General features: G+C 27.4%; 2 protein-coding genes across 6 annotated transcripts in view; one reads left to right on the top strand and one right to left on the bottom strand.

Moving 5' to 3' along the window:
• Positions 1–4,888, bottom strand: part of LOC119682001 (lethal(3)malignant brain tumor-like protein 1) — a 428,722-nt gene extending 423,834 nt beyond the window's left edge. The window contains exons 1-2 of one of the 5 annotated variants that reach the window (XM_038095327.1): positions 4,633–4,888; positions 452–2,212 (exon numbers count right to left, since the gene is read on the bottom strand). In XM_038095327.1, coding sequence (XP_037951255.1) covers positions 452–2,198 — 1,747 coding nt within the window. In that variant the 5' untranslated portion in view covers positions 2,199–2,212; positions 4,633–4,888. Of the gene's footprint in view, positions 1–451; positions 2,213–2,624; positions 2,730–2,865; positions 3,054–3,294; positions 3,447–3,921; positions 4,325–4,632 lie in introns of those variants that run through there. The other 4 variants (XM_038095325.1, XM_038095329.1, XM_038095326.1 and 1 more) reach the window with 4 other exon arrangements.
• Positions 4,889–9,405: 4,517 nt separating this feature from the next.
• On the top strand, positions 9,406–10,330 carry LOC119681759 (short coiled-coil protein B-like). The gene is made up of 2 exons (XM_038095033.1): positions 9,406–9,627; positions 9,693–10,330. Exons 1-2 carry the CDS (start codon positions 9,570–9,572, stop codon positions 10,034–10,036), a joined length of 402 nt encoding a protein of 133 aa, XP_037950961.1. The 5' UTR covers positions 9,406–9,569; the 3' UTR covers positions 10,037–10,330.
• The last annotated feature ends 1,658 nt before the right edge of the window (positions 10,331–11,988 follow it).

Raw genomic sequence — 11,988 nt, 5'->3', positions numbered from 1 at the left:
TCACTAAAATCTACGTCTTCAATGAACTGTCTAACTTTTAAAGAACTGCTGATAGAGTTCATATTGAGAGTGATGAACGGCACTTGATTGTCGAAATGGACGAGTGCATTCGGGACGCACACCCACCCAGCTACTTCTGTAAGCTTCTGAATCTACTCATATACTGCAATATCTAATATCATATACTGCAATATCTAGCAAGATTCCTAAAACTTGCGGAACTTTAGAATTGTGGTATAACAACATTTATTTATTTTCTTCGTAAAGATAAATTTGGACAGCAATAGGAGCAACAACAATATTACAAGGTGTCTATAAGATTTGAATTCCTTTTTTCGAGAAATTCTTGTGAAATTACATGTTATTGCTCTATCAATAGTATTATAAATAACTAATAAAGTTATGCCTTGGTGATGTCTTAATTATAATATTATACAATATATCAACTTACGCGGTGCCAAGAATTTAACAGCCGGTCCGTGTGTATTACAATGTTTGCACATGTATAACAATGGATCATCTTTTAAAGAGATTTGACGTTCACCTATTGGTTTCTCGAAGAAATTTATTGAACGTTCGCGAGCAGCGCAACGTTCATGTATCTGTAACAAACTGAATTCATTTAACTCGAAACGTATATCTGTGCCACGTGCAGATCCTACATTATTATTCCAAGCTAATAAATTTCGTGTATGCTCTGGCACTTTTCTGCTATCAGAACATGCAGCAGATTTATTTCCAGCAGATTCGGAAGATTTCGTTTTTGTTGTTTGTATCTTCTTAATCACTGTTGTTGGTTCTACTTCTAATGTACGTGAATTATTATTCGATGAAGCTGTAGTGGATGATGATGATGATAGCAAAAATGGCTCATCACACAGCAACGAAGTATCCGTGCCTGCATTTGATTGGTGAATAATGGATACATCGGGAGTAATTTCTATTTCCAAGGAACTTCTATGTTTTTTTGTAGTCTTATTAAGAACATTATAATTAGCTTTAGCATTAGTTGGGTTTTTTTGTTTTGTATTATTTACAGGAGGTGTATTTTGTTGAATTGTTGATACATCTGTATTAATATCATAAGCATAATTTTCTTTAACATCAGTTATTTGTAATTGATGACTTGGTGCTATTTCTTCACTGATACGATCTGCTGTAGAGTTTGTGAACTCTTTATTGGGTGTAGAATAAGTTTGTACAATTTGTACATCATCATCATCATCGTCGTCGTCCTCATCATCGTACGGTTCAGCAATGCCATTATTGTCGTAACTGTTGTTCGTTATGTTGGCACCAACAACTGCTCCTTCTTCTTCTTGTAATTTCTCTTCATCATTCTCATCAAGGAGTCCATCTAAATCGATGATTAAATCATTATTATCAGTTTCAATAGATTCAACGTTGAGTGAAAAACGACGTTCATTGTTGGTATCATTTTCGACTATTTGGGAAATGCTCAAGGATTTGGAACGCTGTATACGGGCTTTTTCATCAAGTTCTTTTTGTCGTTTTCGCAATATTGTTTTTTCGCCTGCTGGCATTGTTGGCACACCATTTGCAGCTTCTGGAATTAACTGATTTTTGTTTGTACTATCAATATTTGCTGGTTTTAAAGGTAATTTTTCAAGCGTTACACTTGCTGGTTCGGTTGCAAATACTGCTTTTACTGATTTGTTTGTATTTGGTAGCACTGACAATTCTGTTGGCAAGTCACTTTCGGCGTAAGCAAAATTAGTTGGAATTATGGAAATTGTGTCTTGTGCATGGTATAACGGAGTGCCAGTGCCAGTGCCTAAGCTGTGCTCTTGCTTTAAAACTTCTTCCTCTGGTGCATTAAGATGGGAGAGCTCGGAAGTTTGCGTTTTATATTGTACCAACTGTGTGCTATTAACGCTCATTTTGACTTGCATATTGTTTGGCTTGTTGTTGGATGCACTTTTGGTTGTTGTTGTCGCAATTGTTTTGATTTGTTGTTTAGTATCGATAGACTTCTTACCAGGATATGTTTTCAATGTTTGTTGTAAGGCTCTTGATGACACATCAGCAGGTCGTTGAGTAATTTTCGTGTCTAACAATTGTACGATCCTGTTTCCTTGTGATTTGTCTGAAGCAGCACCAGTGCCGTAAGTTAATTTGTTGACAGGAATTAAGGTTGGAAGTTGTACCACTTGTGCAATCTTAGCGTTTACCAACATTTGTTCCTTGCTAACTGTAAGATAGATAAAATGGAATGTATTTAATAAAGGATTATAATTAGTGAATATATTTTTACTTAATATCAAAGAGCAAGAGCAAGCAAATATGGGCAGCACTTACGAAAAAAAAGAACAAATAAAAAAACGAATGTATTAAAATGAATCACGTATTGCAACAAACTACATAAAATAATAATTAAGCTCGAATTTTATTATAATTAATGTTATATATAATATGTTTATTTTTTTTTAGGTAGTATATGAGCATATAACATAGTGTAATAATACTTTTTTATATTTATATAACATTTGGTATGTATGTTTCAACTGACAAACTGACAGACAAGGTTTTAACTCTGGTTACAAAAATATATTAAATGAACTCTTCAGATTTCATATATTTTATTTACAAATGCATAAACTCACGATTCTAATGTAGATTTTAATAAATTTCACATCTTCTTCGTTTTAACACATGCAATCTTTTTCTTATTTAAATTGTCACTGATTTCAGAAACTGAACGTTTTGTTTAAGATAAAAAAAACCAACTTCAAGTAAAAAAAAAAAAACCTAACCTATGCTTTTTACTGGTTATACAAACGTATCAGTAACAATTGCACTTTTAAATAAATATATTTAAAACACCTATAAAAAGGCATTACTTACATGCTCACAAACGACACCACAATATTAGCAGCTTATCAATATTTATATGAATAATTTTATTTTCATTTTTATTTTTATTATTTTTATTATTTTTGTTACTTGCTGCCAAAATGGAGCTGCTTTTCTGTTACTGATGAACTTATAACTTTTAACTTATTACTTGTAAAATCAAAAACAAGCTTTGTGTATATTTATAAACTTCAGCTAATTTCACATAAATTTTTATTTTACCATATTTGACAAGTCTATCTACAATATTTTAAACTGTCAAGCGAGTAAATCAAACTATGCGTTCGTCGCTCGTCTTTTATTTATATTTATGTTTATATTTTGTCAAGAAAAATGCTTGCTTGCAAAGAAAAAGAAAGAAAATCAATCTGCAGGTTGCACCAAATAATAAGTATCACTTTTAATATAAACAAAACTTACTGACGCTGCTTGCTACTGACACCGTTTGCTATCGACTGACTGACTGCTGACTGCCTTCCATACACAAGATATTTCAGAACTAAACTATATATTGTAATTCGTTTTCGCTCTGCAGATACAACACACGTGAAAAATAATAAAATAATACGTAAAAATATCCGAAAGCAATAACTATTAGTCGCCAGTTGATAAATATTTCCTACTGAAATTCACAAAATGTGCCTTAATGACACATAAGACGACAAACAATCTGTTAATTAATTAATAAGCAAATTAAATAATGCCTTCATTTGCTTTACTACTTGTAAGGCTAAACATTTTTTGAGACCCTGTATGCACAACGTCGCCGTTAAAAATTCGCATCATCAACTCGCAACTTGCATTCCAACTTAACTCGTCAAATTGTAGATTTGTGTATGTTAGTTAGCATTACATAATTGCAAACAAAATGGCAGTGGTAACAGCAATAACATCCAAAAAATTTATAATTATAATCACTAATAATTGATAATTACTATTAATCGTTTATGTTACAATATATGTATTTCTACACAAGCATTTACATATCACTACAAAATCAAAATAAAGCAAAACAAAGCAAAAACAATCCAACTACTTGAAACATACTCGTTAGCAATTTATTCGTTTGTTTCCGGTCATCCTCCTCTGGATTACTACTTTTTCTATTTGTTTGTGACATTTGTTTAGCGCTAGTGGTGCTGGTGGTGGTGGTGGCACTTGCTGGTGGCGTGTTCTGGATTGACTTAAAAATCAAGTTTCTTCCAACTGTTTCATTAACTATTGGCACTAGCTTTGGTACGGCAGAGATCCCAAGAACTGGAACTTCCGCTTGAAATCCTGCCGCACTATTAGTGTCTAGTGGTCTTTTCTCTTGAGGGATTTTATATACACGGGGTTTTGATGTGCTGGGTTGAGAAATGCTTACAGGATATATCACCGAGTTAATATTTTGTTTTTGTATGTTATTTAATTGTAACGCCTGCATTATTTATTAGATATTTCAAAACGTTTTTTTTTGTATCTACTTATTTTTTAAACAATTTATATGTATGTATATAAAATTCTTAACAAAATATTTAAATATATAAGCACAAAACATATAGCACTTAATACAAATAATTTTTGTAAACTTTTAGTTTTTAAATTTATAAACTTATTTTGTAATATCTTTTAATATAACACTTAAAACTGTTCTTAATTATAACTTTAATAGTTGTTTAAAACAAATTTAAAGTTTTTTTTTCAATGAATTTGTAAAAAGTACCTTTCGGCACACAAAGTAACTTTTTTTAAATGTGTAGTCCACAGTTGCTGTACCTTTTAAACATTTTACTTCGTGACAACTTATAACATAATTGATTTATTTTAGTTCATTTAATAAGAGTTCTTTTCATTTTTGTTAATATTTCACTTATAAGCAATAAAGAACAAGCTTTTCATCATTTTAATAAAATTAACTTCACTGTTTAATAGCGTAAAATTCAGCGCGATCTTGGTACGTTCAAAGTGCTGCACAAAATGCGTAGAAACAGTGTTGTCGCTCACGTTAAATAGCAAAATTTTGACATTTCACGAGAAGTTTGAATTTTGCAAATTCAGGTAGTTTGATCCTGTTCCAGGCTCAAAAATAATATGAAAACTTAATAATAAATAAAAAAAGTAAGTTCTTAAATTATATTTAAGAGAATACAATAAAATACATTACAATAAATAACCACATAATCTAATAAAAAAATAATATTTATTACAATTTCAAAATTGTTTCTTTATTTTGGAAAATTACAGTACTTGTTGCACGTATTGAAAATGTAACATATCGTTGGTCGAAACTATAATCACGTATGTAAAGCAAAAAAATCTTGCACTGAAATACAGCAATAAAACATAATATTTAAAAATAACTTTATAAAATTTATTATGAAATGTCTAACTTCATGTAAGATACCATATTATATAGCAACGTTATATATGTATTAAATATATATTTACGATAGTTTAGTAGAATATGCTGAAATAAATCCAAATCAAGAATAAATAAAAAATGGCGCTTTCTTGACATACGTGATTGTAGCGATCGATTAATAATATATATATATGTATATAATGATTATATCATTTAGTATATATGTGTATAATATATAAAATTACATAAAATATATTTTTAATACAAAATCAAGAAAAAATAAAAAAATTGCGCTTTCTTGACATACGTCATTGAGGCGATCGATGAATGACATATATATACATATATAATGATTATATCATTTATTATATATATGTATAACATATGAAACTATATAATATATGTTTTTAATAAAAAATATGTATGTATGTAAAATGAATAAAAATTTAGTTATTACATATAGTAGGGTCAATATTTATTTTGTTTGTTTATGAAAGATTTAACCATTCTTGTAACAAATAATATAAGCAGTTTTGTTGTATGTAAGAATAGGAGAAACTGCGTCGGTTGAGATAAGCGGGTCTTAGCTGGTGTGGACGAATATAATTCCATCTGTAAAATCAGTATTATTGCTATTTTTATTTTGCATTCCTGATGAAAGGTGAAATTCACCAGATGTTTGCATTGTTATTTTATGGGACGTGGATAAACGCAGACGCACGAAGCCATCCTAAGCTGTTGTGGTTTTGTTGTATTTAGCGAAAGAAGAAACTTCGTCCAGCGAAATGAGTGGGTCTTGACGTGGGCGAATAGTAAATAAAAATAAAATTGTATAATCAATATTGCTAACATTTTTATTTTGCATTCATGGTGAACGGTAAAAATTCATCAGATGTTTTCAATGCTTTTGAATTGGATGTGGACAATAATACGTCCGAAGTCAACATAAAGAAAAGATATTTAAATTGAATAAATAATAAGCTATATTCAACTTTCTTTATTCATTACTAACATAAGTATTATATCTTTTTTCAGTTTATTGTTGCTACTTATAACAAAGTTATAAAAATTATGAAAAAATTTAATTATATATTTTATTATTCAGATTAAAAATTTTATTGTTAATATTTTGCATTTACTGTTTTTTTCTGGTTTTTGATTCGAGTCAAACTTCCATATATCGAAGTACCATTTTGCAAAGAAAAGGTTCGACTTATGGAGACTGAGTTAAAGAATTTTTGGTAATTGTATATAATTTGCTCTATAAATCCTGTGCAACTCTATTTACTTCGAATTATAAAAAATTGGAGTTACACAAGTTCGAGTTATGGAAGTTGGACTGTATATATATATTATTATTTAAGCGTTAAAAACATATATATATTGTGGAAACTAAAAATGTATGCAGATAAAGAAAGTGTAAACCATGAATAAATAATAAAAATACATCAAAGATAAACAGTTGATACAAAAATTAAGATATATGTATGTATATAGCTGTCGCCAAAACGAAAAGATTTATTAATAATTTTTTTTGGATACAAACAAAAATGGCATTATCAAAGTACAGCAAAACTGCATAAATTAATGCGACATCGTCATTAATAAAAAGGGATTCTAATCTCATTAAAGTGTTTACCAGTATAAGAATACCATCCTCTGTAGACTAGAAATTGAAACATTAAAAGATCGTTTATTTGAGTTTTAGTTTTTTTAAACATTGTGTTAAATATACATACATATGTATATAAATATTAAATAAATTAAATATTGTCAATATATTCATTAATGTGTACATAATAAACCATATCATTTGTTGATAAATAACAAAAGTTTTCCTTAGCAGAAAAGGGAGAAATTTATAGCAGAGGGCGTTTTTAAAGATTCAATTTGACTTATTATATCTATTAAAGAAATATAAATGTGTTAGATGAATTATTTATAATACATTTTATATATTTATAATACATTTTATATATTTATAATACATTTTATATTAATATAAATATAAATCTGAAACCTTGAAACAGTCATATTTTTCACAAAACCTCATCAGTTTGTAGCATAAGATATTTAAAAAGTTGGTTATTATTTACTTGTTGTTGTTAAAAGAAGTATATGTTAAAAAACAGCAAAACATATAACAAAACATGTATTATGGAAATGAAAATAAAAAAATAAAATATTTTCATAACAATTTTAAAGCATTGATACATATTTGTACTTAGAATACAAAATGGCGAACGTCACGTTGCGTGGTAGTTTTGGACAAGTGCTGTATAATTAAGTAGTGGAAATATTGAAATATAAAGAAATAAAATGATGTACATATATAATAATATTATTTACTATATATTTATTTAGTTGAACAATAGTTAATAAAAAAATGTGTACTTGTAACATTGATACATACATAACATAGATCGGCTTGTGTGGATGTGTATACAAGGATAGTTTAGTAATAAATGTATACGTATAATGCATTTCTGAAAAAAATTAATCTAAAAAGGATATAATTCAAGAACTCCATATAATCTAATATACGAAACGAAACAAACCAATGCCAGGACGGTATTTTTGCATCTGAAACATAAGCAATTTAGATGCAACGGTAATATTTTGGAAGTTTGAATCGGCAAGCATTTTGCAAATGAATAATGCATTATTTATAAGTATATAAACGATATTTGTATATAGTTTGTTTATAAAATTTGTATATAAATCTTATTAAAACTACAGGTATTTTTAAATAAAAAATACAGAAACGAAGTCTATCGTTGTTCTTTCAGGAGAAGTAAAAACTAATTTAGAATACAATTATTTAGCATTAAAAACATTTCATTATAATTATAAACAAAATAATTTATAATAATTTAGTATGCGATAGTTGGCAAGAATTAAAAGTAAAAAGTAAAAAAACTCAGAACTCTATATGATTCTTCCGATTTGCTTTCATAGTGTTTTGCACGAATCATTCAGTTATTTAGTTATATATAAAAAATAAAATCATTTAAAAAATAATGGTAGTGTTTGAAATATATGTATGATTTCATGATTCTACCGATTAATTTTCGTAGTGATTTGTGCACGCATTCAATTTGCTTAGTCATATTTAAAAAGTATATTCAAAAAATAATGGTAGTGTATGCATTACAAACTTATCAAGACTAAATTAATAAACAATTTTCTCAGACCTTTCCAGATTTTACTACAAGTTTGGAAATAAAGAAAAAAGTAGGAATATATGCAGGAATTAATTTAATTTAATCAGCGTTTTTCAACAAGCACGAGTTTGTTATAAAGGTAAAATATTCATTGGATCCAAGAGTCGTATTCGTATATATGCTATTTTCAAAAAAAAAAAGTTTTTTTTAGTTAAACATCGATTGCATATGTAAATATATTATGAAATAATTTTATAGTTCTAAATTGAAATAACAATAAATTAAAAGAAATGATTTTAGATTTTTTAAAAAGTATTAAAGAAATCTTTCAATATAATTTTTTAATAATAAAAACAGAATTGGCATAAATAAATTTATTAGAATTTAAGTAAATCAAAATACTTCATTGGTACATTTTTGTGCCAATGAATTTATATAAATCCATAGTTAGATAATTAAAAAATATATAATAAAATGTCTAATTAAATGAATTTTGTCAAATTTATAAGGCGTAATAATAAGAATAATTATAGAATAAACATTTTATTATTTTATTATTTTATAATTATCTATCTAAGGAGTTATATATATTATTGTATTAACCAAAATTTCTAAATAAAGTATTTTGGTAGTAGAAGAGCTCATAAAACATTTAATTTTAATTATTAATACTTATTTTAAAAGTTTTCCAATTTAAATTTATAATTAATTAATTTTGATAAAACAAAAATTAAATACTTTTAAAGTACTTAATTGAGTGTTACCAAATGGCATAATCTATAAATTTGTGGAAAAAGTAGTAAATTTTAATTGTTTTAATATATTAAAAATATTTGAACACTTAAATCAATATTTAAATTAAATATGTATTAATAAAATAATAAACTATTAAAAATATTTCTTCTATAATCTAAAGGATAATGGTATTATTATTACATGATGCATAAATATATTGTTTACAGATGTAATAACATTGATTCGTGCACATTCATTACATTTATTGTGAATAATATGACACATACTAGTAAGAAGCAGCAGAGAAAGTAATTAACTGAAGTGGTGATTGATAAAAAATAATACCACAAAATAATAATATTCTGAGAGTGTTTTAGATTATTTAAATAAATTATAGCTCAGCATTCTGTTATATTTCAAATTAATATTCGTGAACATATATTTTTGAAGTTATGTCGTTAATCGATAAATTGGATGACAACATACCCTTAGCAGATGCAGATCCGCAGGGTGAGTTACTAAAAAAACATTCTGTATTGTTTTATATTAATTTTAATGTTCAATGTTATATTTAGTGATTATTAATGATGACGATATTCGTCAAAATAATATGCCCAACGGTTGTTCCATGGATTCTTTACGATCTTCATTTACTAATAGGAGCTCAACACCAGATTCTTCACACAACTCAATGGAAGCAGAAATAAGTCCTGACGAGAAAGAGGAAAAGGCGCGACTCATAACTCAAGTATTAGAATTGCAAAATACTTTAGATGACTTGTCACAACGAGTCGATTCCGTAAAAGAAGAAAATCTGAAATTGCGCTCAGAGAACCAAGTACTTGGGCAGTACATTGAAAACTTAATGTCAGCATCATCCGTATTTCAGTCAACTACACCAAATGGCAAGAAAAAGTAAATTTGTGAGAATTTAAAAACAAATAATGATATTAAGACAATTTTATGCATTCAGACTTGTAAATGTTTAAGTTGCTATATACATATATATACATACATATATATATTTATAAATAATGCACAATTTTTGTCATGTGTAGTTATTAAATTTAGTATAAGCTATCATTGACATATTTTACAAAGCATTTGTTTAATGTTTATGACAATTTGTAAATGCTCATATATATTAGTTAATTGAAGTGATTTGTATATGATTTGTATTTTTTACCTCAGTGTTTTTATTTACTAATGCTACCAAATTTAATGCCTTCAGAACTTGTATGTGAATTTAATCGATTTTAATGCAAATATATGTATTTATTAAATTTTAATTGCAATAATAAATATAAGCTTTATTTAAAAAAGTTTTATGTGTTATCTATATTATACAGTGACCAAATTATTTATTGTAAGCCTTATATATTTATCTTTAAATTTATTTACTACACTATTTCAAAAACGATTTAAATATAAAAGGTAGATATGAATGCTTCTCAGAAAGGGATACCAACAGCGTACCTTTTGATATCAAGTGGAGATTATTCTGTAAAAGTGGAAGAATTAATTGTCCTTTAGAATCATGGGGGCGGTGACTTGATTCAGTCTTCCAGTTCCTATTGGTACAGTTAACATTAATCATTTTTAACAATATCTTAAATGTTTTATAATTTTCAAAGCATATTTATGAATGTACAATTTGCAATATTACTGCTTTTTAACACAGCTTGACTTATTTACACTATTATACGTGATAAAAGAGTAACACACAGAAGAATTCGGGAAGATTTGTTTCGTAACTCACATTATGGCTTATGATTTGTTTATATATACTTTTGAATATAACTCTGAAAACTGAGTGGCGCACACATTTCTTATTAAACTATTAAAAGAGTTCTTAAAAATATTTCAATTATTATTAATTATGAAATTTTAAAACTTTAAAACTTTAAAGAACTTTATTAAATCGGTTATATATGATGCATTAATATAGTTATATAATACTATCGATTCTATATGTTCAGACACAGCTTCAAAATCTCAATTTCTCCTTCATTTGCGCTAAATATAAGTTTTTTCCATACACAAGTTCATTTCATTCCAAAACAAATGAAGACAAAATTAATTTATTTTAAATTAGCTTTAAATGAAGTAAACTTTTACTTGCACCAAAAAGTCATTCCAGTGGTTCCCCATCTGCGTGAGTGTACTATAATAGTGCAAAACAAGTCATTGGAGGATTTAAATGTCATTACATTAAAAAAAACTAATTAGCAATGGTTTTATGTCGGGGACTTAAAATTGTCGATATTAATCCTTATCTATAATATTATAGTATAATGATTAATTAATGGTTCCGCTATAAAAATGGAACATCGTATATTTTGTTTAGTTTTCCCTGAAGATGACTATCGAAGATAGCCGAAATATTGGAAGAATTATTTTTAATAAAGTATAAACGATTTTTAAATATAAATAATAAATTAGTGTCTTTTTTATTTCTATTTAAATTTGACAAATTATTATAATAATGATTAATATTTAATATAATTAATTAAATTGGACGGTTTGGTTCTCGAAAGCCGGTGTACGAATTCTTCTGTTTGAAGGAGTGATGAAGCTACTGTGTTGCAGTGAACTTCAAGTCTTTTTTTATATGCTTCGGCCTGAAGCGTGATTATTTCAGCAACTCGGAACATGCAAGTCACGATGAAGGTCGCTGTTACGGATATACCATAGAGCATTGGTAATTCTTCTTAGGATGTTGTTTTGATATCGTTGTATTATCTGCCTATTTGACTCAGATGTGCAACCCCAGAGTTGAGATCCGTAGGGCCAAATTGGACGCAGTACCTGCTTGTATATTATTAGCTTATTTTCGATTGACATAATGGAATGTCGTCCAAATAGCCACTT

The sequence above is a fragment of the Teleopsis dalmanni genome, chromosome 2 (assembly GCF_002237135.1).
Source record: "Teleopsis dalmanni isolate 2A chromosome 2, ASM223713v2, whole genome shotgun sequence".
Taxonomy (NCBI): Eukaryota; Metazoa; Arthropoda; class Insecta; order Diptera; family Diopsidae; genus Teleopsis; species Teleopsis dalmanni.
This window is presented reverse-complemented; position numbering and strand designations above follow the sequence as displayed.

What these genes read in the sequence shown, in the direction of transcription:
- LOC119681759 (XM_038095033.1), top strand. Translation starts at nt 9,570, where the DNA reads ATGTCGTTAATCGATAAATTGGATGACAACATACCCTTAGCAGATGCA. An exon ending in AGCAGATGCAGATCCGCAGG is followed by an intron (nt 9,628 to 9,692) that starts GTGAGTTACTAA and finishes TGTTATATTTAG; the next exon opens with TGATTATTAATGATGACGAT.